The sequence below is a fragment of the Lynx canadensis genome, chromosome C2 (genome assembly GCF_007474595.2).
Source record: "Lynx canadensis isolate LIC74 chromosome C2, mLynCan4.pri.v2, whole genome shotgun sequence".
Classification (NCBI taxonomy): Eukaryota; Metazoa; Chordata; class Mammalia; order Carnivora; family Felidae; genus Lynx; species Lynx canadensis.
In genome coordinates, this window is record NC_044311.2 from 76,653,997 (window position 1) to 76,681,743 (window position 27,747).

The window sequence follows — 27,747 nt, forward strand, 5'->3', positions numbered from 1 at the left end:
CTTAGCATTGTACTCTCTCCATGTTGTTGCAAATGGCAAGATTACATTCTTTTTTATGGCTGAATAGTATTCCAGTGTATACCATCTTTTCTTTATCCATTCATCTGTCAAAAGACACTTGGACCTTTTCCATAATTTGGCTATTGTAAATGAGGCTGCAGTAAATATAGGGGTTCATATATCTTTTCAAATTAGTGTTTTCATCTTCTTTGGGTAAATAACCAGTAGTGGAATTACTGTATCATACAGTAGCGCTATTTTTAATTTTTTGAGGAACTTCCACACTATTTTCCACATCAGTGTGCATTCCTACCAACAGTGCACTAGGGTGCCTATTTCTTCACATCCTCACCAATGCTTGCTGTTTCTTGTGTTTTTGATTTTAGCCATTCTGACAGGTATGAGGTGATACCTCATTGTGATTTTGATTTGCATTTCCCTGATGCATTTCCCTGATGATAAGTGACGTTGAGCATCTTTTCATATGTCTGTTTGCCATCTGTATGTCATCTTTGCAGAAATGTCTGTTGATGTCTTGTGGCCAATTTTAATTGTATTATTTGTTTTTTTGGTGTTGAGTTATACAAATTTCTTTATGTATTTTGGGTACTAACCCTTTATCGGAAAAGTCACTTGTAAATATCTTCTCCCATTCAGTAGGTTGTCTTTTTGTTTTGTTGACTATTTCCTTTGCTGTGCAGAAGCTTTTTATTTTGATGTAGTCCCAATAGCTTATTTTTGTTTTTGTTTTTCTCTTGCCTCAGGAGACATATCTAGGAAAATATTATGGCCAATGTCACAGAAATTACTGCCTGGGTTCTCTTGTAGGATTTTTATGGTTTCAGGTCTGACATTTAGGTCCTTAATCTACTTTGAGTTCATTTTTGTGTATGGTGTAAGAAAGTGGTCCCATTTCATTCTTTTCTGTGTAGCTGTCCAGTTTTCCCAGCACCATTTGTTGAAGAAGCTGTCTTTTTTCTATTGCGTATTCTTGCCTCCTTTGTTGAAGATTAATTGACCATATATTGGTGGGTTTGTTTCTAGGTTCTCTATTCTGTTCCTTTGGTCTGTTTTTATGTGTCTGTTTTTGTGTCAGTACCATACTGTCTTGACTACTACAGTTTTGTAGTGTATCTTGAAATCTGGGATTGTGATGCCACCAGTTTTGTTCTTCTTTGGAGTCTTTTGTGCTTTCATACAAATTTAAGGATTGTTTGTTCTAGTTCTGTGAAAAACGCTTTTGGTATTTTGGTAGGGATTGCATTAAATCTATAGATTGCTTTGAGTAGTTTGGACATTTTAATAGTATTCTTCAAATCTATGAGCATGGAATATCTTTCCATTTGTTGTTTTTGTCATCTTCAATTTCTTTCATCAGTGTTTTATAGTTTTCAGAGTATAGGTCTTTTACCTCCTTGGTTAAGTTTATTCCTAGGTATTCAATTATCTTGGGTGCAGTTATAAATGAGATTGTTTTCTTAATTTCTCTTTCTGCTACTTCACTATTAGTGTATAGAAAGGCAATAAGTTTCTATATATAGATTTTGTATCCTGTGACCTTACTGAATCCATTTACCCATTCTAGTAGTTTTTTGGTAGAGTCGTTAGCATTTTCTATAATATATAGTATCATGTCATCTGCAAATAGTGAAAGTTCTACTTTTTCCTTACCAGTTTGGATGCCTTTTATGTCTTTTCCTTGTCTGATTGTTGTGGCTAGAACTTGTAGTACTATGTTGATTAAAGTGGTGAGAGTGGACATCCTTCTCTTGTTCTTGATTTTAGGGGAAAAGCTCCCTGTTTCACCATTGAGTATGATGTCAGCTGTGGATTTTTCATCTATGTCCTTTATTATGATGAGATACGTTCCCTGTAAACGTACTTTGTTGAGGGTTTTTATTATGAACGAATGTTGTACTTTAAAGTGCTTTTTCTGTAGTTATTGAAATGGTCATATGGTTTTTATCCTTTTTCTAGTTGATGTGATGTATCATGTTGATTGTTTTGTGAATGTTGAACCACCCTTGCATACTGGGAATATAATATACCCCATCTGATCATGGTGAATGATGTTTTTAATATATTGGTAGATTCAGTTTGCCAATATTTTGTTGAGAATTTTTGCATGTATGTTTGTCAGAGATATTGAACTGTAGTTCTGTTTTTCATTGGGTCTTTATCTGGTTTTGGTATCAGAGAATGCTGGCCTCATGGAATGAATTTGGAAGCTTTCCTTGCCCTTCTAATTTTTTTTTAATGTTTATTTATTTTTGAGAGAGTGAGAGACACAGAAGGATCAGGGAAGTGGCAGAGAGAGAGGGAGACACAGAATCCGAAGCAGGCTCCAGGCTCCTAGCTGTCAGCATAGAGCCTGACGTGGGGCCTGAACTCACAAACCGTGAGATCATGACCTGAACTGAAGTCGGATGCTCAACCGACTGAGACACCTGGGTGCCCCTTTCCCTTCTGATTTTTGAAATAGATTGAGAAGAATAGGTATTAACTTTTCTTTAAATGTTTGGTAGAATTCACCTGTGAGGCCATCTGGTCCTGGACTTTTGTTTGTAGGGAGTTTTTTTATTATTGATTCAATTTCATTGCTGGTTATTGATCTGTCCAAATTTTCTGTTCCTACCTAATTCAGTTTTTGGAGATTATATGTTTCTAGGAATTTATCCATTTCTTCTAGGTTGTCCAATTTGTTGTCATATAATTTTTCATAATATTCTCTTACAGTTTGTTTTCCTGTGGTGTCTGTTGTTATTTCTCCTCTTTCATTTTTGATTTTGTTTATTTGAGCCCTCTCCATTTTTTTTTCTGTTTTGTTTTTTGGATGAGTTTGACTTAAAGTTTATCAATTTGTTGATTTGTGTCAAACAACCAGCTCCTGGTTTCATTGTTCTGCTCTGTTTATTTTAGTTTCTATATCATTTATTTCTGCTCTGATCTTTATTTCCTTCCTTCTACTGTTTCGGGTTTTCTTTGTTGTTCTTTTTCTAGCTCCTTAGATATAAGATTAGGTTGTTTATTTGAGATTTTTCTTGGTTCTTGAGGTTGGCTTGTATTGTTATATGCAACAGCTTTTGCTGCATCTCAAAGCTTTTGGACCTTGTGTTCTCATTTCCATTTTCCATGTTTTTTTTATTTACTCTTGTTTCTTAGTCGACCCATTCATTGTTTAGTAACATGTTATTTAACTCCATGTACTTGTGGTCTTTCCACACTCTTTCTTTTGGTCGATTTCTAGTTGCATAACATCGTGGTTGGAAAAGATGCATTTCAATCTTTTTGAATTTGTTTAGACTTGTGGCCTAACATATGATCTACTCTGGAGAATGTTTCATGTGCCATTTGAAAAAAATGTGTATTCTGCTGTTATAGGATACAACGTTCTGAATATATCTGTTAAATCTATCTGGTTCAACGTTCAGATAAAAACCACTATTCAAAACCACTATTTCCTTGTTGATTTTCTGTTTAGACCATCTTGTCCACTAATATAAGTGGGGTGTGAAATTTCCCTATTATTGCGTTACTATCAGTTACTTTCTGTTTGTTACTAACTGCTTTATGTATTTGGGTGCTTTCATGTTGCTTGCATAAATATTGACAATTGTTGTATCTTATTGGATTGTTCCCTTTATAATTATATAGTGTCTTTTTTTTTTTTGTTTGTTTCTTTTTACACTCTTTGTTTAAAGTCTAGTTTGTCCAAAATAAATTAAAGAAAGCTACCTCAGCTTTCTTTTTACTTTTATTTGCATAATAAATTCCTTTCTATCCCTTCACTTTCAATCTGCATGTGTTTTTAGGTCTGAAATGAATCTCTTATAGGCAGCATATAAATGGATCTTGTTTTTTATCCATTCTGTCACCCTGTGTCTTTTGATTGGAGCATCCAACCCATTGCATTCACAGTAATTATTGATAGGTATTTACATACTGTTGTTTGTTATGCATCTTATGGTTGTTTTTGTAGTTTTTCTCTGTTCCTTTGTTCTAATGCTCTTTTCTTTCATGGTTTGTCGACTCTGTTTAGTGATATACTTGGATTCCTTGTACTTTATTTTTTGCATACCTATTACTGGTTTTTGATTTGTGGTTACTTTAGGCTCATATGTAACATCTTATGCACATAGCAGTCTATGTTAGGTTGATGGTCACTTAAGTTTGAGCCCATTCTTTAGTCCCTTCCCTCCCAGGTTGTAAGTATATTGTGTCAGACTCTGTATCCTTTTATTTATTTTATGGAAGTCTTCTCTTTCTGGTATGCTAACAGTTTTTTCATGAAGGAATTTTTCACCTTTCTTATTCTATATTTATGGTAAATCTTACTGATATTAAATCAGACTTGAGTTCTGTGGATAAATGCAACTTGATCCTGATCCTATCCTTTTAAATATTATTGGATTTTGTTTTGTTTTAGGATGCCTATATCAATGTTCATGATTAAGACTGATCTGTAGTTCTCCTTTCTTATATTGTCCTATTGGGTTTAGGTATCAAAAATTTTGCTAGTGTTATAAAATGTGCTGAAGTTGTTGTTTTTCCTGTTCTCTGTAAGAGGCTAATTAATGTTGGAAATTGTCTCTTCCTTAAATAGTTGCTTGAACTTACCAGGGAAGCTGTTTGGGCCTGGAGTTTTCCATATGGAAAAATTTTGAGTATTCATTCAGTTTCTTTAGTAGCTAAAAATCAATGTAGGTTTTTTTCTCATTGCTAACTGTTAATTGACTGTTACTGCAGTCACAATAACTTGTCTAATTTTTATTTGACAATTTACCATGTTGATCTCTAGTCAGTGTTTGCATTTTATCAATGTGAACATGCAGTTGGAATGGTAGATGAGTAGGTTACAGAAAACAAGTTAGAAGAGAGTTTCAGGAACATAAGTAGCCAGTAATGTCTAGGAAGGTTCAAGGAGGGGGCAGATTGGAAGTCTTAAATTTGGCAGAAATGGATCTTATTAACAGCAGTTAATAAACAGCGGTCAACCTCTTAGTCTCATTTAAGACTTGTGATCTTACATTGTTTTAAGATACTCCTTGTTTCAAAATCCACTGGCATCAGAAGTAAAGTTTTCAAATTCGTAGCTAGAAAATTTGCAACTATACTCTTCTTTTTTTCCTTGTTTCAAGTTATTACTTTAAGCTCCAGGGTGAAATTCACCGGCAGGAAATTTGGGAAAGCTTTTGTTCCTTCTGTTCATCCTGTAGATATCAAGGCTTAAATCCAGAGTTTTAGTGCTTTCATTTACTAAACATTCTGAATTACCTTTTATATCAAAATCTAATTTTTTACATGGCATATTTCTAATTTTGTTTATTTGCAATGTGCCTTTAAATTGAGACCTTATAGTGAGGTCTTCTGAAGTGCAGTGTAGAAGCTCTTGAAAATGCTGAAGTACGTAATCATGCTTCACATCTATGGAAATTCTATTTAAACTTAACATTAAAGATCATTTTCTCTTCCTCTTTCACTTTAGGAACTTGTATCCCTGAAGCCCTGTAAAGCTGCAGAGCTGGTTGCTACTCACTTTTCTGAACAGATTGAAATAGTCATTAAAAAACTTCAGGTAAATATTGCAAAAATATATGGGGAAGAAACGTGTAGTAGAAAGACAATTATTGAATATCCACCTATGAGCTTTTGATTGTGGTAATTTCTTCAATAGATAGTTGCCATTTAAGCAGTTTCTGCACTGTGTATGTGTATATTTGGGAGCAGTTGTGTGATAATCTCTACATCTAGAAACAAGGGAGTTCATTTTTCTGCATATTAAATAGTAACATCACAGAAACAGAACTGTACCCTATACTTATTCTAGAATTTGTAATCCACAGAAGATCCCCCTCCCCCCCCCCCTTTTTTTTTTGGCTATAGGAACTATAGCTGTATTCTCTTTGAGGCTGATGTTATTTATTCATTCAGATGTGTAATTCTCAAAGTGTGTTAATGCTGACTATTTAGAATTTTTCTTGGAAAATCTTAACTACAATACAGTTATATTAATGTCGAATATTGAGATGCTCAGTTTGAAATACTATTTAGCGGACTTACTATTCCACTTGTCACTATCATTGCAGTGCTAGTAGTGAGTTTTGTTCATTGTCATTATGGCCTCAAGTGATAGAGGTAGACAATAGGACAATGACAGCAACATAGAGCATGACCCAGAGTCCCCAAGTGGCAGTGATTGTAGGAGGGGATAACTATACAAGATGAAAACCAAAGCAGTGAGGTGGGGGCAGCTGGCATGAGAGACAAAGATGGAATTTATTAACTTAAACACTTATGGCCCCACGATGTACCACAGTATGGTAGGCCTTGGGTGACAAATAAAAATGCAGTCTTTTAATTTTTCTTGTGGAGGAAAGAAGCACTTATATAGCCAAAAATGCAAGGTTATAAGTGCTACACCAGACACAGGGGCAAAATACTGTAGGAACACGAGGAGTAAGAGGAGACCGCCAACTGTGAAGTCAGACAAGAGCTCCCAGAAATGCCCGGGCTGGGTCTTGAGTGATTGGCATCAGTTTTCTAGGCAGAGAATTGAGAAGCACTTTCTAGATAGAAGGCCCTGGGTATGTTAAGACTTGAAGGCACAAGGCAATATGTATATCCAGATAACGGCCAGGTCTTTGTGAAGTATGACATGCCAGAGATGATGCCTGGAGGAGCATTAGGTTAAGCCAGAAAAGGTCTGTTGGAGGGAGGAGTTAAAAGTATTGAGGCCAGAAAATAGAGTTTGGGCTCTGATACTGAACAATTTTATGTGTAGTACTAAGAAATGATACTGTGTCTTCTGTGTCCTAGAGAATTACTCAAGTTTTTCAGCAAAAGAAGGCCATCACTAGATTGATTTTACAGAAAGTTAACTTTGTAGTGTATGGAACAGTCTAGCAAAGAGAGGATGGAGGACAGAGACCATGTAGACCAGTTAGAAGGATGAAAGTTCCAGGCAAAAGATGGTGAGGAGGGGTACTAAGTCAGTGACAGTGGTGTGGGTGGGTTCAGGATGTGTTTGTGAAGTAAAACATGTGGGACTTAGAAATGAATTGAAAGTGATGGGAGAGTTTAAAGGTGACTCCCAGACATCAGGCTTGGCTGCCCAGCATGATTAGGTTCATTAACTCAAGATAAAGACACGTCCATGAATTCAATAAATATTATGTACCTGCTGTGGACCAAAAACACTGTTAAGTGCTGAGGAAAAAACATAAACATGTATTCCTGTGCTGAAGGAAGAAGAGAAGCCAAAAGACAGTTGCCGAATAGTTGGACTTGAATGATATAGAGCATTGCCCAAGATACTGAGGAAGTACATAGAGAGTCATCCTGTCCATTCTAGTGGTGGGGACAGGAGGACACTTCTGATAAAACTCTTCTCAAATCACAGAGCCACCCCCCCTTTAAAAGTCAGCAGTTTCTAATGTATTTCCTGACCTTTAGTGTTGTTACTGTCATTTAAAATGTAAGGTTATCCAGTGCCGGATTTTCTATTTCTCTTAGTCTCTAACGATACTTAGAGGCACAGAGACCAAGTAAATAAATATAATGTCACTCATCAGGCAAACCTATAAAAGCTGAAGGGTCATAGATTTTAAAAAGGGTGGCTATTTGATTGTGGACTGTTTGTGGAGTCTTCACACATTTCTTTTAAAGAAATGAGGTATTTTATTGCAGTGCTTTACTGAATATGAGAGAATCCTACACAAATTTTATAAAGCACCTTTACTTTTGGTGGCAAGAGATAATGCTTCTGACCACTCGTTTTCAGAATTCTTGAGATGAAAAAAAAAAAAAAAAGCCAGAATATTAGGTTATAACCAGAAGGAAAGTCACATAAAATGAAACAAAATTATAGACTAGGGAAAAGATAGAAAATCAAAGACTGATAAATGTATTTAAAATCTCATACTCTAAATTACATTGATCCTTTCTAGTTTGGAGACTCCCCTGCTTTATATATGTGAAGTTTGAATGTATCAAAAAGAAAAACTAAGCTATAATAATTTTGCTTAGCTTTCCTAAGAACTTAAAACATTATTTATATTCATTTATTTTATTTTATTTTATTATTATCTTTTAGAGAGAGAGAGAGAGAGCATGTGAGCAAGGAAGAGGGGAAGAGGGAGAGGAAGAGAGAATCTCAAGCAGGCTCTATGCTCAGTACAGAGCCCAACGAGGGGCTCGATCCCATGATCCTGGGATCATGACCACTTGATCTCACGACCATGGGATCATGACCTGAGCCGAAATCAAGAGTCAGATGCTCAAATGAATGAGCCACTCAGGTGCCTCCATAGTGTATTTTAAGGTGTATCTCATTTAATTCTCTACACCTTGTGCAGAGGAAAGAAAAGATACTGTCGTTCTCTTTTTTCACATATGTAAACTGAATTGCCGAGAGAGTCAGTGACTTACACAAAGTCACACAGCTAATAAGTGGAAGAAACAGCACCCAGATTTTATGGCATATTAATTGCTAAAATGTTGCAGTGTGCCATCTCTTCTGTAGTTGATTACATTGGGGAGTTGGATTTTTTTTGGTGGTGGTTGTTATTTGGGACTCAAGCTCCTACCCTACTTAGATTAATTGCCTTGCAATAGGCCATTATCACAAGGAGGCCCAGGTGAAGCAATCTGAACCCGTCCGTGTAGCTAGAGCCCACTATCTGCAGAGTAGTTCAGAGCATCTGCCGGTCTCAGGGTCCTTGTGCTGAGAACTTCGAGGGGATATATGCCTTAATAGAAGGCATTTTTTTTTTTTTTTTTGCAATAACAAGGCATTTGTGTTTCTTCTGCACTCAAAATGGAATGTGTGACAATGATTTGAATTACTGAGAGGAAATGACCTCCAAATGAGTTTTTAGAATTTCTTATATCTGTTCAGAAGACTTAATGGAATTGTGTGCACTTTAGAGATTTTTTAGAGTCATTCTTTACCATGGCATAGTTTGAAAATATGTTCTTTAATATTTAATTGTATTTTTAATTGTTTTTTTTTTATTCAGAACCAGGTTTTGCTTTTCAAGTTTTTGAGGAGTCTTCTTGACCCAAGGTATGTTCATAAATTTGTTTTTTTTTTTATGTAGATGAAAAATCAAAAGAAATAAATTGAGGTGAAGAAACTGGCCCATGGCATCCAAATAGTATAATCAGCTTTTGATTCTTAGTGTTAGTTTTTGATTAACAGTTTCATAGATTATACAAAATATATGGTGAATATCGATTATATCTTGAGGGAATACTTTTTTCTGTTCAAACATGAGCATACATGGTGAGTTGTTATCAGTGTAAAAAAAAATCATGAAAACATGTTTCAGGAGGAATCTGATGACCATCTAGCTTCCCCTTTCTATTCCTGACTTCACTTCTTCCTGTTCTTTATTCCATACTGCTGTGGATTGATAGTTTTGTGTTGTTTTTTTTTTTTTTTGTAATTTTTTTTTCAACGTTTATTTATTTTTTTTGGGACAGAGAGAGACAGAGCATGAACGGGGGAAGGGCAGAGAGAGAGGGAGACACAGAATCGGAAACAGGCTCCAGGCTCCGAGCCATCAGCCCAGAGCCTGACGCGGGGCTCGAACTCACGGACCGCGAGATCATGACCTGGCTGAAGTCGGACACTTAACCGACTGCGCCACCCAGGCGCCCCTGATAGTTTTACTTTGAAAGTAAACACCTAGTTCCCAGCTCACCTCTGAATTTATTACCTCTTAAATACTTATTTCAAGTGTTAGTTTTTAATAACTTCATGTGGTGGTATGAGAAGCAAAGTTTAATTTTTTTTTTTAAGTGCTGCTGTGGTACTCATCAAATAAAAACTAACCCAGGGAGATGATGAGATTAGTAATGGATTTGTAAGCAAAGCAGCTTTATGTGTGAGATCTTAACATTTTGCTGTGACTAAGCGGAGTGCATTGGGAGTTGAGTGGAATAATATTTAACATCCTCTAAGACAGTCACTCTGTCTTAAGTGGAAGTATGTGTCAGAATCACCTAAGAAACTTGTAAAAATACAGACATCTGGGTCCAAACTCACAGAATCATTGTGGGTGGGGCTATTTTTGATGTACACCCAGAATTAAGCCTCAGTGGCATAAGTATAATATTCCAGTATGACATTGTTTTCACACGAGACATACAAACTTTTATGTTGCATTAGAACGTACACTAGTCATTGAAAACAGACATTTGCTTTAGTCTTCATGTCAGTTTGGGTTATTCCAGTATTCTGTGCTATCTTTACATACCCAAAATGCCAGTAGTTTTGTTGATTGTGTACTAATTTTTGAAATCTCAGTCATTTAAATCTAGAGCACGCTATGCTGCATTTAAATTCAGTCATCCAAATGTGCATATGCACGTTTAGAAAATCAGTCTGACTGTGTACCCTAGCACCCCTGTTCAAGACATTTTCAAATTATCTATGTTTTGGTGGTGGTGGTGGTGTTTTTTAATTTAAATTCAAGTTAGTTAACATACAGTGTGGTATTGGTTTCAGCAGTAGAACCCAGTGATTCGTCACTTCCATATAGCACCCGGCGTTCATCCCAACAATGCCCTCCTTAATGCTCATCACCCATCTAGCCCATCCCCCCACTCACCTCCCCTCCAGCAACCCTCAGTTTGTTCTCTGTATTTAAGAGTCTCCTGGGCGCCCGGGTGGCTCAGTTGGTTAAGCGTCCGACTTCGGCTCAGGTCATGATCTCGCAGTGTGAGTTCGAGCCCCGCATCAGGCTCTGTGCTGACAGCTCAGAGCCTGGAGCCTGCTTCAGATGATCTGTCTCCCTCTCTCTCTGCCCCTCCCCCGCTCATGCTCTGTCTCTCTGTCAAAAATAAATAAACATTAAAAAAATTTAAAAAAAAAAAGAGTCTCTTATGGTTTGCCCCCCTCCCTATTTTTATCTTACTTTTCCTTCCCTTCCCCTATGTTTATCTGTTGTTTCTTAAATTTCACATATGAGACATATGAGTGAAATCATACGGTATTTGTCTTTCTCTGACTGACTTACTTTGCTTAGCAAAATACACTCAAGTTCCATCCATGTTGTTGCAAATGGCAAGATTTCATTCTTTTTGGTTGCCTAGTAATATTCCATTTTTCGTATATACATCTTCTTTATCCATTCATCAGTCGATGGACGTCAAATTACTTATGTATTAATTCCCTGTTCTCAGAATATCACTGAGGCTAGATACCTTTTTTTTTTTTTTTTAATAATCATTTGGCTCTCCCTCAGAGCCAGTATGGGCCCAAGTCTACTTCTGGAATTAACTGATGAAAACATCTTATATCAGAGTTGGGGGTTGGTGGAAAAAAGGATGGGAGGAGCTGAGAACAGAGATGTGAGAGAGAGGTGGGAGTTCTGGGCAGGCTGAGGAAGGAGGCATCCAGTCCCAGCCCTTTCTTTGGGGCCTATGCATCCCTTTTCCCATGACACAGTTCCTTCTGTTCCTCTCTTGTGTCTGATCTGTTCTCCTAGCACCTGGAGCCTCTTCCCGTAGGACAATTTATTTGATCAAGTCCTTTTTCCCCCGACCATCCCACCTGAAGAGACTCAAACTAAGAGGACAGAGGAAGTTCAGCTTTGAGCTTGGCCTTTTCTCACATGTAATAAAATATAGAAGATGATATTTACCAAATCTTACTATTTTTAAATAAAAAAATACCAGTATTAGGTAATATGAATATCAATATAGTCATTACTCTGAATGATTGTCCATCACATTTTAGCCTTTTTAAATAAATATGCTTGTTGACTAACCTGAAAAACAAAAGGCGGGGATTAGGGTCTTGTCACATTCTGGGAAACAAGGGAGTATGGAAAAGATACTTAGAGGAAAAAGAGCATCAAACATAAGTAGACTGGCCCTGACTGGCAGTTTTCACTGGCCCACAATGGAGACTGTTTTTGCCTTTGATTCTTCCCTTTTTGTTATTAAGCAACAGACTTTTTTTTAACAACCAGGTTCTCCTTCTATCACTCAGGAAGCTCTTTTAGCGGCATTCTGGCAAGTAAGGAAAATGAAAGAAAACAGTCATTTTCAGATGGAGACGCTATATGTGTGTGTCATGTCAGAATATTGCTTGTTTTTACTTTTGCCCCCAAAACCTGAGTTAGTAGAATCCTCATTGATGTGTGTGTGTATGTATGTGTGTGTGTGTGTGTGTGTATAGAAATATATATAGTTTATGCATATTTGATTTAACATTTTTGAGTATTCATTGAATTGTTCTGGAGGGGGTAGATTTTTATTTCATCAGTAACATTTTTAAAGGGACAAATCATCTAGTTGAATTCTTAGGTATATTTCTCTTTATAAATTGTCTTTTTTCAATTTCTTTATGTTATCTTTACTATGTAAATAATGTCCTCAGTAGAATTAATTGACCTATAAAGATATTGGTGGCATCTGTACATAGAAAGATTAGATAATTTTTGGTGGGGGAGTTAATCCTACTGAAACAAATTACTTGCCTGAATTGAGGCCAACAGCTTGGGAGAGAAAGGATTTGCATTCTCTTCCAATTCCCTTCTTTGGGACAGCTGCTACATAAAGCCCACCCCACCCCCACTCACTGTGTGCACTCCTGCTTGCCGAGAATTCTCATGGGAGTTCTCCTGATATATTTACATCCAGATGTAGGCCTTTTGTGCAGTGGGAATGCTTGAAGGATAATACAAAGGACACTGATGGTTTTTGTGGGGCTATGAGCTTACATAAGGAGTAAAGAAAATGTGCAAGTATATTTATATTCACAATATTTTCCTCAGTACACTTCTCTTGGTAATGTCAATTTAGCCTTTGTTAACCATCTCCTGGAGGCCTCTGAAATATATGGTATGACTTTGTTGTAGGAAATAAAAAACACATAAAAGTCACATTGTGTTTCTAATATTTAATCAAAATAAAGTAAAAATTGAGCATTGCTAAGAAAATGAGTAGCTTTACCAAGGAGCAAAACATAGATTATGGAAATGGTTATATATTGGATTTAAGTTGAACCTGTCAGTGTTTCTATGGATAATTTTGAGGGGACATGTTAAGATGTTGACTCTCTTGGCGCCTGGGTAGCTCAGTCGGCTAAGTGTTCGACTTCACCTCAGGTCATGATCTCACAGTTCATGAGTTCGATCCCTGTGTCGGGCTCTGTGCTGACAGCTCAGAGCCTGGAGCCTGCTTCAGATTCGTTAGTTCTCTCCCTCCCTCCCCCTCCCTCCCCCCCCCTCTCTCCCTCCCTCCCTCCCTCCCCCCCTTGCTCCCTCTCTCCCCCTCTCTCTCCCTCTCTCTCTCCCTCCCTCCCTCTCTCTACCCCTCCCCCGCTCACACTCTGTCCCTCAAAAATAAACATTAAAAAAAAAAAAGATGTTGACCCTCAGTGTTGAAATAGCATATTTCAAAATTAGAATAAAAAATTAGAACATTATGTTCATGAACTTTGACATAGGAAGATTCATTTCTATTTCATTGAGTGCCTATCAGCTTGGCTGGGCATACCACCAGATATCATATTGTTAGGGTGAATTTTTCTCTACCCTTCAAATGTTCTTCTGGCTGGATTAAGAATCAAATTGAGATGAGACAGATGAACACGAGAAAGTCAGGTTTAATTTCATATGTATAGAACCCCTACATACATGAGAGGTTCAAAGACAGAAAGGTAAAGTGAGATCTGTATGCCATCCTGGACTAAGGAGTGGGATAGGGGCCTGGGGCTTCAGCGGGGAGGAGGGCACTTCACAGGGCAAGAAGAAGAGCAGATGTTGGGTATTTAGGTATTTGCCCTGCCATATAGATGGATTACTTCAGAGAAAATTGATCTCTGATAATAACTCTTATTCTGGGAAAAGCTCCAAATTTAGATTCTTTTAGATAGTTTATGATGTGGACAATAAAGGCAAAAGAAAAAAATCAAATTTCCTTACAACTTACAGCCCATTGACCAGTCCTTGAGATGTGCCTCAGTGTTCATATTTTGCTGAGGGCAAAAGACAACCTTACCTTAATATTAACCCAACCTCCAGGATCCTATAAGTCACCTTTAACAGGTAAAAATTCCTTTGTAAACTTCCTTTATCTCTACCTGTCCCTCCTCCTCCCCAGAGAGATGCCAGCAATCATCCTCCAAGCATATAGCCCACTGAGATACATTCTAAGGATCTCATGACTAGGGTTTTACTAGACACTTTCCTAACAACAGCTAGCCCCTCAAGGTCCTGGAAGCCTTGCTTTCAAGTTCCTTGGAGATTTATGCTATCTCTGACTCCCTCCCAATTTGAAAGTATATAATCAGCCATCCCTCACAACCCACTGCAGCTCTTTCTGCCCATAGGTCCTGTCCCATGCTTTAATAAAACCCTCCTTTTTGCACTGAAGAACACCTCAAGAATTCTTTCTTGACCGTTTGCTCCAAACCCCAACATTTTCACATCAGTTAATGGAGGGGCAAAGGTTTCTCTTGAATTCACAGGGTCTTGATTGTCGTCAGCTCAGAACAGTCCATATGCCAAAATGGCACATTTTGAGGAGACTTGTTTTGAACCCTTTAGTGTCTTTGGTTAGTACTTTGCCAGAAGCTCAGATTAAACCTTTTAAATCCTAACATATCATTTCCTAATCTCCAAATCTTTTCAGCTAGCTAGCTAGCTAGATAGATATAGAGGGAGGTAGGGAGGAAAGAAAGGAGAAAATTGTTTTCTGTTAGATCAGTTAAGAATAAGAAAAATAAAACATTTATTTTACCTTAATTTATTCCCTCTTTAATGCTCTTTATGTAGATGCAGATTTATGACCGATATCATTTTTCTTCCTTCTGAAGAACTAACATTTCTTGAAAGGCAAGTCTACTGATGACATATTCTCACAATTTTTGTTTGTCTCAGAAAGTATTTCCCCTTCACTTTTGAGAGATAATTTTCCTGGATACACAATTGTAGGTTGGTGGGTTTTTTCTTCCAAGACTTTAAATATTTCATTCTGCTGTCTTTTGCTTGCATGGTTTATGGAGAGAAGTGTAGTGTAATTCTTAGCCTTGCTCCTCTGTAGGTAGTGTTTTCCTTCCCTCCGACTTCTTTTAAGATTTTCTCTTTGTCTTTGATTTTCTGCAGTTTGAATATAATATGCCTAGGTATAGATTTTTGCTGTTTGTCCTCTTTGGTGTTCTCTGAGGTTCCTGAATCAGTAGTTTGGTATCTATCATTAATTTGGGGAAATTCTCAGTGATTATTGCTGTGCAAATATTTCTTTCCCATTTTCTCTTTCTTCTTATGGTGTTACCTTTTATATTTGTGACACAGTCTTTGGATATTCTGTTCTGGGTCTTTCTGCCCTCAAGTCTCTTTTCTCTTTGTGCTTCAGTTTGGGAATTTCTATTGACATGTTATTGACACACCTTTAAACTCACTGATTCTTTCCTCAGCGGTATCCAGGCTGTTGATGAGGCCATCAAAGGCATTCTTAATTTTATTTCGTGTTTTTTTCATTTCTAGCATTTTCTTTTGATCCTTCCTTAGAGTTTCCATTTCTCTGCTTACTTTACCCATCTGTACTTACATGTTGTCACTTTTTCCAGTGAGAGCCCTCAGCATATTGATCATAAGTTTTAAGATCCCATGTAATAAATCCAACATCTCCGGCATATTTGAGTTTGGTTCTGATGCTTGCTAAATCTCTTCAAACTGTATTTGTTGTTGTTGTTTTTTATGTTGTCTTGTAACTTTTTATTGAAAGCTGGAGATGATGTACTGCATAAAAGGAACTATGGCAAATAGGCCTTTGGTGTGAAGTTTTATGTTTATCTGGTTAAGCGTGAGGCTTTGCTTACTGTTTGCCGTAGCGGTAGTTGTCTGACCCTGAAAGTTACTTTGGTGTCCATGTTTTTCTCTCCCTGGTTGTCTTTAGATTTCCCTAGAGACTTTTCGTAAAGTCTGAGCTGTGTAGTTCTTTCGGTTCTTTCCCCCTGTTATTATATAGGCATGCCCTATTGATGTAGTGGTGAGGTGTGGTGGAGGAGAAGCATTCTTTAGTCCTGTGATTAGTGTTCACTCTTGGTGAGTTGTGTCTCTGACAATGACCCTCCCAAGTACTTCTCAGTAACCCCCTAGTACCCCTTTAAGTGAGACAGGAAGGCTAGAGAGGGCTGGATGTGGTTATTTCTCTTCCCTCAGCTTGGTTAGTCTCTGATAAAATAGTTTCCCTTGAGGGCAGTTGTATTACTTTGCAAGGCCTGCCTTCACAAAGTACCACAACTGTGTGGTTAAACAACAGAAATTTATTGTCTCAGTTGTGGAGACTGGAAGTCCAAGATAAGTGTTGGGAGGGTTGTGAGGAAGAGTTCCATGTTCCTCCTCTACTTTCTGGTGCTTTGCCGGCAATCTTTGTCATTCCTTAGCTTGTGAAAGCATCACCCTGATTTCAACCTTCATTTTCACATGCATTCTCCCTGTATGTATGTTTATGTCAAAATTTTCTCTTCTTTTAAGGACACTGGTTATGTTGGATTATGAGTCCACCTTACTCCAGTATAACCGCATCCTAACTAATTACATCTACAAAGTCCTGTTTCCAAATAAGGTCACATTGTGAGATATCGGGAGTTGGGACTTCAACGTATGAATTTGCAGGGGACATAATTCAGTCCATAGCAGGCCTTGTTAAGAAGAACAAAATGCTCTGGATATATTTTTAAACGGCCACTTTTCTCCTCTCTGGTACTGGAAGCATGACTGGATTTTTCTCCGGTCTTCACAATGAGAACCTGGTAGCTCCTCAAGATAAAATCCATGAAAGTAGGGAAACTCCCCCCAAGACTCGGCCCCCTAGGATATTTAATTCTTGAGTCTGTCCACACCGAATCTCTGGCATTTTGTCATTGACGGCTGAAGTTTTCCTACCCCAGTGTACCAGCTCCAGCAGTGGTGGCTTCTGCTCCAGTAGGCTGTGATCATTTATACCTACCTGTCTGTTGCTCTCTAACTCAGGGGTGGCAGCTGGCCCCACCACTTCAGCTCTCAGGTAGATGGAACAAGAGTTGTTGATTTTCTGTTTGCTCAGCATTTTTCCCGAGAGGGAGGATGGAGGTGTTAACTTTCAAGCTCTTTACATGCCAGACCAGAAACTAAATGTCTTTGTTCTCTATATGTTCAGAATTATATGTGGATATCAGATTTATGTAGTCTGACCCAGCATCGGTTCAAACCGTCCTTCTGAGAACTGTTGAAAGAATGTCTCTGCAGTGGGGTCACAGAACTGCATCTCCTTTGTCTCTCTAGTTCCATCTATCACTTTGGGGAGAGAATGGCATCAGGCGTCTCATCCAGACCTACAAATGCCCCAATTTAGGTATTATGCCGAGGTGGCAGGACCTGCACCTTCCCAGTCTTTCTTTGAATTAGGCCACGTTAAGACAATTCTTGCTAGTGGGATCACTGGCATATTTCAGTGTTAGTTTGCAGTAGGAAGAAAGTACACATTACAAATAACCTCAGCATTCTTCTTATTACCATTTTTAATAGTAGTATTTTGGAAAAGTTGTTTTAGCTTACCCTGTGAGATTTAATTGAAGTCTGTACAACATTGGAATGATCCAGATACACTTTTTTTTTTAATGTTTATTTTGGGAGAGAGAGTGTGTAAGTGGGGGAGGCGTAGAGAGAGGGCGAAGACTGCCAAGCAGGCTCCACACAATCAGCGCAGAGCCTGACGTGGAGCTCGATCCCACAATCTGCGAGATCATGGCCAGAACCAAAATCAAGAGTCGGGCGCTCAACTGACTGAGCCACCCAGGCATCCCCAGGTACTCTTTATACCTGATGAGGTTATGGAACTAAATTATTTTTCTATGAAAATCATTAGGCTCTTATTTCTGTTAGCTTATAAAAGCCATTTTTCTTCTTTATGCAGGAGAACATTGAAAACAATACACTTTCTCTTTTGTGAATATCAGAAAGAGAACAAAAATTCTATTAAGTTTTGGGAAGGACATCTTTGACACTAGTATCAGACTAGGGAAATGGAAAGTGAACAAGTCCCCTGAAGACCTGAATTACATCTGCTGTTACATTGATTTGATGTGGCAGAATCTTTGCCATTAGACAGAACGGTGCCCTTGTCTGCTTTGGTCTGCGCCTCATAAAAGTTGATAAGGAAGTGTGGCTGTTCTGTATGAGGGATACTGTCATCTCTGCCTGACTTAGAGAGCCATCATGGAGAGCCACACTTACTATGTTCTTTCTTGCAACGGATGGGTTTCCACCTAAGCCAGTCTCCTGTCTGGTTTGTGAGGCATTACTGTTGTTACAATTCCATGCGCATTTTGTGGGTATTGTCTTTGCTGCCTATAATAATGCCTCTTAAAGTGTTTTTCAGGCAGATTGGCACATTCACTTATGTTTTGTTCAAAGGACATGGGATTACATTGTGGCATTTTTAACATGGAATGTAAAATGGAAAACTGGAAGCTCAGCTTAACAACCTTGTAGAACAACTTGATTAGAATGATAACTCCATGGACAATAATTGTCTTCACTCTCGTGTGTTGTGAATGATGTATTTAAGTTTTCAGTCTAAAAGGTACCAAGCAGTCATCAGTACGCCACTACCTCTAAGGACTGGTTATATGGGGATGAGCAGAGAATTCAAGCAGTCAGGATTTAGGCTAAGCTGAGGTGGCCCTAAGTTGTCAGCACAAGTTACAGGGAGATTGTGAAATTCTCTCCCTCAGAAATGTAGAGTAGTCTAGACTGGCCTATTTTTGTGCAATATTTAGAGTGAAGGGGAGAGACCAGACCAGACTTTTTTTCATCTCCCTGCAACATTTATTTTCTTTGTCAAATATTTTTATTAGAATTTTAGAGTCATTTTAATGATGTCATTTATTCAAAACTGAAGCATAGTTTATCCTTCCCAGTAACAGCCAAATATACAAGATGATAATTTTAAATTATTTTCACAACCTGAGTAAGTGTGAATGTTTTCCCCAACCTGAATTTTTGGGTATGGTTGGTATGCATGTATTTCACAAGGTATATAAGTACTCTCCTTTAAAACAACACAGGAAACAACGGGTATTGGTGAGTATGTGGAGAAAGGGGAACCCTCTTGTACTATTGGTGGGAATACAAACTGGTGTAGTCACTGTGCAGAACAGTATGGAGTTTCCTCAAAAAGTTAAAAATGGAACTACCCTATAACCAGCAATTACACTACTAGGTATTTACTCATAGGCTACAAAAATACTGATTTGAAGAGGCACATGCACCCCGATATTTATAGCAGCATTATCAACAATAGCCAAACTATGGGAAGAGCCCAAATGTCCACTGATTGATGAATGGATAAAGAAGATATGGTATATATACACAATGGAATATTACTCAGCCATCAAAAAGAATGAAATCTTGCCATTTGCAATGATGTAGATGGAGCTAGAGTGTATTATGCTAAGCAAAATAAGTCAGAGAAAGACAAATACCATATGATTTCACTCATATGTGGAATTTAAGAAACAGAACAGATGAACATAGGGAAGGGGTGGGGGGAAAGAGAGAGATGGAAGCAAGCCATAAGAGACTCTTAACTATAGAGAACAAACTAAAGGTTGATGGGGGGAAATGGCAGGGGATGTGCTAAGTGGGTGATGGGTATAAAGTAGGGCACTTGTTGGGATAAGCACTGAGTGTTAATATGTAAGTGATGAATCCCTAATTCTACTCTTGAAATCAATATTACAATAGATGTTAACTAGAATTTAAATAAAATTGAAATTTAAAAAAATGACAAGAGAAAGTCTAGTGTATGCCTTATAAAAATCTACCTTTTATATATACTTAAGTGTTTATATCTTATATGTCATTGCTATGATTAAAATAGAAATTCCCAAAAGAATAGATAAGGTTTAGGTTTAAAACATATAGTTTTGATATACTAAAGTTAACAGTGGCAAAGCAGATAGCTAATAGAAGAGTAACAGAAGTAGCTTTGAGAAGGGAATATAACAATTTGTATTTATGTGCAAGACTGTGAAGCAGCAGTCAGAAATGGGTGTAAGTGCATACGTGTTAGTTTATTAAAGTTTTCATTATGTTGATGTTGCCTGATCATTTCCCAGCAGACATATTATTTCCCTCACAAATGAATGCATCAGAATCTATTCATCTGAGTGATTTGTTTGGTTTGATGCATATTCACATCCTTAGTACTTGTAAAGAGTTTTGTCAATAAGTGTTCTGGAAAGAATTAAATACTGGGATTTATTGGCAGATGCTTATGTCTAGTCTTAATTTGCTCCATAGTCTTGCATTTATAAGACATAGTAACAGAAGTGTGGCATAGATAAAATATTAACACTACCTACAATATGACATAAACATCTGAGAAGTACACCAGCTCACCTTAATGCTAACGATCATCTATTAGCATTCCCTTTTTCTTTTACGTAGGCATATTCTGTTGGGACAAAACGTTTATCTTACATGAAGACCCATCATTCCCCTGTGATTATCATGTGCATTTTCTAGTTGGTCCGTGTAGAGCTTTCTGACAGCATTCATTCGCAGCTGAATCTGATTTCATAGCCCTAGTCCTTGTCATTTGCACCCCTCTATCCTGTATTTGGTTCCCCTTTTTTGAAGGCAATCCAGCACATTATTGCCTGTCCAGTTCAATTCAGTGTACATTTACCGAGTGCTTATTTATTATGTGCCAAGACTGTGTGAGTGCTGGGAGACATTGAATGCAGCAGTCTTTGCTCTCAGAGTTTATAGTGTAGTTGGGACCTAGACACTTAAAAAGATAATTTTCATGTTACATAGGAAGAACTAAGGTGATGCTGTACTTAAGGAATAACCAGTTACTTACCTAAATCCTGCTTTAAAGGCAGCAGTGAACTAACGAAATCAAACTCGAACTTAAGAGATTTACAGCCAATTTGAGGACATACCGAATTAGCCCATCAGCAAGTATCGACAGCTCCAAGCAGCAGAGCTTAATTAATGAGTTCATCAGTCAACCTCTGGTAGGGACTGAGTGTCACAAAACTCTTAGGTTAGGAAAGATTTCCTATGTCTAAATATAATTCCTCTTTCTGTAGCTGAAGGCTCTTACTGGTAAAAATAGGAGGGCTATTTACCATTATTTATAGGACCTTTATAACCTCAAATTGTTCTCTGCGGAGTCAGAGATTCCCACCTATGACTGTTGGTGTGCTGCACATGGGTCACAGGTGTGCCTAGAGACAGATCCCCTCAGCTCTTGGGGTGGGTCTTGGGGTACCCATAGTCCCCTGTGATCAGTCTTACTTTGTTCTGATGGGCCGTGCAAATGCTGTCCTTCTCTGTATGCGTGATGTGAGAAAAGCTGGGAGATGTTGCTTTAAACCATCTGCCTTAACGTTTCTTCACAAAGCTAGTTTCCCAAGCAGTTTTGTATCTTATTAACCCTATTCCAGTTCTTTATATAAGGAGCTTTAGTTGAGGTGAAGAAAAGATAGGGCTCTCAAAAGGAACTGACTTCTTTTAAAGACGATTTGTATGTCTGTAATGAGCAGTAGTTGATTTTCTAAATAATTTCTTTTGGCCACCAGTAGTTGAGTGTCCACTGTGATAAAACTAATTCTGTATTTCTCTAGCTTTTTTTTTTTTTTTTTTTAAAGAAAGCTCTGCATCCAACGTAGGGGTTGAACTCATAACTTTGAGCTTGAGTCACATGCTCTGCTGATTGAGCTGCCCCGGCACCCCAGTATCTCTAGCTTTTGTTGTAGGTATTCTGAATAGTGGGCTTTGGTGACTAGCTGACATACAAAATAAATGAACACATGAATATTGTGTGTCCTACTATTGATCCACTTTATAAATTTGTTTTAGTAGCATGTAAATAACTAGCCCTTACAACATGCAGGGTACTGTTGCAGGCTTTAAGAATTCGTTAGTGAGAAGATACCTGGTACCTATCCTCAAAGAGTTTATAGTCTTTAGATAAGAAAGATAATTAAAGAAGTAGTTACAACATGGTGTGATTGGTGCTACCAACGAAGTATGGTAGGGCCAGTTGTTAAAAGTGGAAGATGGTTTACTATATATAGTTACTCGTGGATCATTGGTTAATTTTTGTTTCTTCTAGAGCAACAGTACAACTTTGGTATTTATTTAGAGGAGCTTTCACTGAATATTATTTCCTTAATTATTCACTATAAACTGAGAACTGTTGTGATTTAGACTGTGTCTGATATAATACACAGCTCACCCTAACACCCTAAGTAAAAGTGAGACGTTCAATTCACGATTTTATATCACCAGAAGGGAGTTTTGCTTTTAAGCATCATATAGATATGTATGTCATTACATACTTAATGACAGATGTGATGAATTAATGCCATTCTCTTTCTATTTATGTTTTCAGGGAAGGTATTCATGTAAATCAGGAATCGCTGCAGATGCCTCCCTCTGTTACGGAGCAGTTCATTGAGCTGTTGTGTCAATTCGACCCAAACCAGGTTATAGACACGCTGCAGGTCCTTGAGTGCTACCGCCTGGAGGAAACCATCCAGGTAAGACCTGGAATGCAGAGCGGATGTGAGTAAACTCATCCTAACCATTCACCAGTTTAAACATGAGCAAAAGGAGACTAACGTAACATAGCCCCCGGGATCGAACCCAAATAGTCTGCCTCCACAGTGCCTGCTCTACATTGCTGTGGTAAACTGCTGTCTCTTTGTTCCAGTAAAGTCAGAAACAGCGCATGTCCATCGCTGTTACTAATCAAGTTTCACAGACGTTCTAGCCAACACACAAGCCAAGACAAAGGAATACAATAAATATATTAAAAGGAGAAACCAAGCTCTTGTTTGTAGGCTCTGATGGTTAGATAGCTTGCTGGGCATAAGACAGGCTCAGTGGCAGTCAGTAGTCTCAACACGGTCATTGCCTTGGGTCCCTTCCCTTGTTTTCTCCTGTTTCCATATGAACATGACTATGTGCACGTGTGTGTGTGTGCATGCGTGTACGTATACACACATACATATTCTAATCAATAAGAGGCTAGTATTTAAAATTTATTTTTAAACTACTGTTATATATCCTTTCCTTTATTATCAATACTTATGAAACAATAATCTGTATTCCCTGTGCCACCTTCTGAACTACTCACACACTTTAAAAATTTTTTAAGTGTAAAATATTTAAAGTATATAGAATTGTACAGAATTTCAAATATCAATGTACCCACCAACCCAGTTTTATAGATGTTCATGTTTGACATACTGGGTTTAAATCTTTGTTGTTTGTTTTAGAAATCATCCTCTTTCCCCTCCCCCCCCCCCCCCCCCCCCACCGCCGAGGTTACCACCAACCTGAAGATGGGAAGCATATTCTTCCCATCTATGTTTATTTTTCCTATAAAATGCATGATACAGCAATAGCACTGCTAGGAATTTATTCAAGGGATACAGGAGTGCTGATGCATAGGGGCACTTGTACCCCAATGTTTATAGCAGTACCTTCAACAATAGCCAAATTATGGAAAGAGCCTAAATGTCCATCAACTGATGAATGGACAAAGAAATTGTGGTTTATATACACAATGGAATACTACGTGGCAATGAGAAAGAATGAAATAGGGCCTTTTGTAGCAACGTGGATGGAACTGGAGAGTGTTATGCTAAGTGAAGTAAGTGATACAGAGAAAGACAGGTACCATATGTTTTCACTCTTATGCGGATCCTGAGACACTTAACAGAAGACCATGGGGGAGGGGAAGAAAAAAGAAAAAAAAAAAGGTTAGAGAGGGAGGGAGCCAAAACATAAGAGACTCTTAAAAACTGAGAACAAACTGAGGGTTGATGGGGGGTGGGAGGGAGGGGAGGTTGGGTGATGGACATTGAGGAGGGCACCTGTTGGGATGAGCACTGGGTGTTGTATGGAAACCAGTTTGACAATAAATTTCATATTAAAAAAATAATAAAAAAATAAATAAAATGCCTGACACAGTCTTCCATGTTTATAGAATTTGTAATAATGGTATCATATAGAACATATCCTATTGCAAATTGCTTTTTTATTAAATTTTTTTAATTTATCAATTGTTATACATGTAGAATTAGCTCATTCATTTTAATGATCATATAATATCAATTGAATGAGTATGCCACAGTTTATTTCCCTATGGATAGACATTCAAATTGTTTCCACTCCTTCACATCCTAAACAATACTACCTTATACATCTTTGTATGAACCTTCTTATGTGCCCATGTGAGCTTTCTCTAAATAATTACCTGGAAGTGGAATTCTTAGACAGTAGACTAGCTTATTCTATTGTTACTGTCAAGTTGATCTCCTGTTTGTTTCTATTCTCACCATCAATGTTTTTGGTATTTGTTATTTTTCCACATTCTAGTTGATTCCTAACATTTTTTGGCTTTTTTTTTTTAAGTTTATTTATTTTTGAGAGAAAGAGAGAGCTGGGGAGGGGCACAGAGAGAGGGAAAATGAGAGTGAGGGTGGGAGTGAGAGAGAGACAGAGAGAGAGAGAGAGAGGGAAAATGAATGAGAACCCCAAGCAGGATCCACATCCTCAACGCAGAGCCTGACTCAGGGCTCAAACTTATAAACTGTGAGATCATGATCTGAGCAGAAATCAAGAGTCAGACACTTAACCAACTGAGCCACCCAAGAGCCCTACACTCTTAGACTTTTAATTTTTGCCAGCATGATGGGTATCATTGATTATTCATGACATTGAACATCTTTCCATATGTTTTTTTTTTTTAATTTTTTTTTTCAACGTTTATTTATTTTTGGGACAGAGAGAGACAGAGCATGAACGGGCGAGGGGCAGAGAGAGAGGGAGACACAGAGTCGGAAACAGGCTCCAGGCTCTGAGCCATCAGCCCAGAGCCTGACGCGGGGCTCGAACTCACGGACCGCGAGATCGTGACCTGGCTGAAGTTGGACGCTTAACCGACTGCGCCACCCAGGCGCCTCTCTTTCCATATGTTTAATGACTTTCAGTTTTTTTCTCTGAATTATCTGTTCATATCATTTGCCCATTTTTCTACTGAGTTTTTGCCCTTACTGATTTGTAGAAATTCTAATTTCTGCATCTCTAATCCTTCACTGATTTTATATGTTGGGGATGCCTTCTTCCAGTGTATTGTGGCACGTTTCTTTAATTTGGTTTCTAGTGACTTCTATTTTAATTTATCATTCTTTTCCTTTAAGGTTTAAATTTTTGTGTGTGAGTCTTCTTTTTCTACCTTGATGGTATAAAAGATATCCTCTTATACGAGTTTTATACCTTAGCTTTTTACATTTAGGCTTTTAATCCATCTGGAATTAATTTTTGTAAACAGATCAAGGGAGGGATTTCTGTATTTTTTTTTCCCCTGTGTATAACCGGTGGTGTATGTGGTATTTCTGGTATCCTTTCCTCACTGATTCATAATGCCATTCTGCTGTATACTGAACTCTCAGATATACATGGATCTTTTTGTGGAATCTCTTCTGTTCGTTTGGTCATGTCTTTCCTTTTACTGTTACCACATATTTTAAATAATATAGCTTCACAATAAGTATTATTATTTCAAAGAAGAGTCTTCCCTCCTCATTGTTTTTCTTTAAAATTCATGTGTACTCTTAGGCTCTTACTATTCTACATCAAATTAGGAATCATGTTGTCATCTTCCTTTAAAAAAACAAAAAACAGGGGCACCTGGATAGCTCAGTAGGTTAAGCGGCTGACTTGGGCTCAGGTCATGATGTCACATTTCGTGAGTTTGAGCCCCATGTTGGGCTCAGTGCTGACAGCTCAGAGCCTAGAGCCTGCTGCTGATTCTGTGTCTCCCTCTCTCTCTGCCCCTCCCCCACTTTTGCTCTGTCTCTGTCTCTCAAAAATAAATAAACATTAAAAAAAAATTAAAAAACCAACAAACTTCCGGCATTTTGATGAAATATATACAATGAATTTATAGGTTAATTCAGGGAAGATTGACATCTTACAACGTAGAGTCTTCACATTCAGGAACATGGTTGTCTTTTTAAAAGCCTTTTACGTTCTTCAGTGAGGTTTCAACAACTTTTATATGATCTACGAGGTTCTTGCAAATGTTATCTTAAATTTGTTCCTAGATACTTACACTTTTTGTTAACAATGTGGAAGGAAAGTTTTTGAAATGACATCTTTGTTGATTGCTGCTGCTGTATGTTACTAATTTTTATACATTGTTTTGTATCGAAAAGAATCTGAATTCTTTCTTCATTTAAATAGTTTCTAGATTTTTTTAATGACAATACTATTTTTCAAGAATAATGGTAGTTTTTCTTGTCTTTAGCTTTTCTTTCTTTTCTTTTAAAAAAATTTTTTTTTACATTTACACTGTTTTCTCTCTCTTACCAGATGTCTAAGAGCTCCAGGATATTATTTAGAAACAGTGATAGTATGCAATCTTGCCTTGTTTCTGATTTTAAAGGGAATGGGTCTAACATTTTACATTAAATATGGTGTTTATTCATTTCTCAGTTTAGGTAAGAGTGTTTTGTTTTTGCTAAGAATGGGTACTGCATTTTATCAAATACTTTTTCCTGCATTTATTGAGATGATCACACTTTTCTCCTTTGAACCTGTTTATATGCTAATAATGTTATTTGTGCCTCTCTTTGTTCTTGCTGCTAAGAAAGTTTTTTGTTTTTTGGTTTTTTTGCTGCTAAGAAAGTTTTATTCTACTTTATTAGTCTTTTCAAAGACTATTTTGGGGTTTGTTGAAACTCTGTATTGTTTCTCTGTTGTTTCTTTCCCATAGCATTATTTTCTGCACTTAATATCTTTCATTTGTCTTCTTAGTTTACTTGGTATTTCTTTTTTACTAATTAGAAACTTTTAGTTTATTGATTCTTATTAAGATCTCACTTATACATATGTGTTACCTTTTTTCCAGTGGATATACTCGGTCAGGTAAATGAAAACTTTAAATTAAACAATAGTGAAGAAAAAAGTGAATGAATATGGTTTAGTTAGAACTGCCAAGATGGGCAACTTCTAACACTAGAAAGTCCAATATTTCATATTACACTGGAAAGTAATGTACTACTGAAGTATGAATTCATTATTTACTGTCATATTGTTTTCATCTTTAGTAGGATCCTCTCCACAATCAAGATTTGTGAACAAAAATCCTTATCATTTCTTCTTTCCTAGATTACCCAGAAGTATCAACTTCATGAAGTCACTGCCTATCTATTAGAAAAAAAAGGAGATATTCATGGGGCCTTCTTAATAATGCTAAAGGTAATATTTTACTATATTTGCTTTGTCATTTTCTGTCCACGCCTCCATTCATCAATCTGTCTTTTTATTGAGATATAATTGACCTGTAGCATTGTGTAAGTTTTCATCAGTCCATCTTCATTTCTTGTGTGTCAAAGTAAGTTGCAGACAGTATTGCATCTTACCCCTAACTATTTTTATCATGACTAGAGTTTATAGTCATTGGGTAGAACATTTCTTTCTGGTATACTTTTGAGGTGAAATTTATATACAATAAAGTGCACAAGTCTTAAATGTGTCATGTACTGAGTTGTGACAAATGCATACACCTATGTCCCTAGTCCCTAACAAGATAGAGAACATTAGCTTCATCAGAGAAAGTTCCTTCATGCCTCTTCATATGCATTCCCACTTTTGTCCCCCCACAGATCATCATTTTTCTGATTTTTTTTTCACTGTGAATTAGTTTTACCTATTTTAT

At 37.4% G+C, this 27,747-nt stretch overlaps 1 protein-coding gene across 1 annotated transcript in view; it reads left to right on the forward strand.

Annotated features, from left to right (window-relative positions):
* Nucleotides 1-27,747, forward strand: part of VPS8 (VPS8 subunit of CORVET complex) — a 247,992-nt gene that overhangs the window by 134,543 nt on the left and 85,702 nt on the right. Inside the window, 4 exon segments of the mRNA XM_030328374.1 lie at nucleotides 5,486-5,575; nucleotides 9,018-9,064; nucleotides 22,408-22,555; nucleotides 27,198-27,287. Of these exon segments, the coding sequence (XP_030184234.1) occupies nucleotides 5,486-5,575; nucleotides 9,018-9,064; nucleotides 22,408-22,555; nucleotides 27,198-27,287 (375 nt within the window).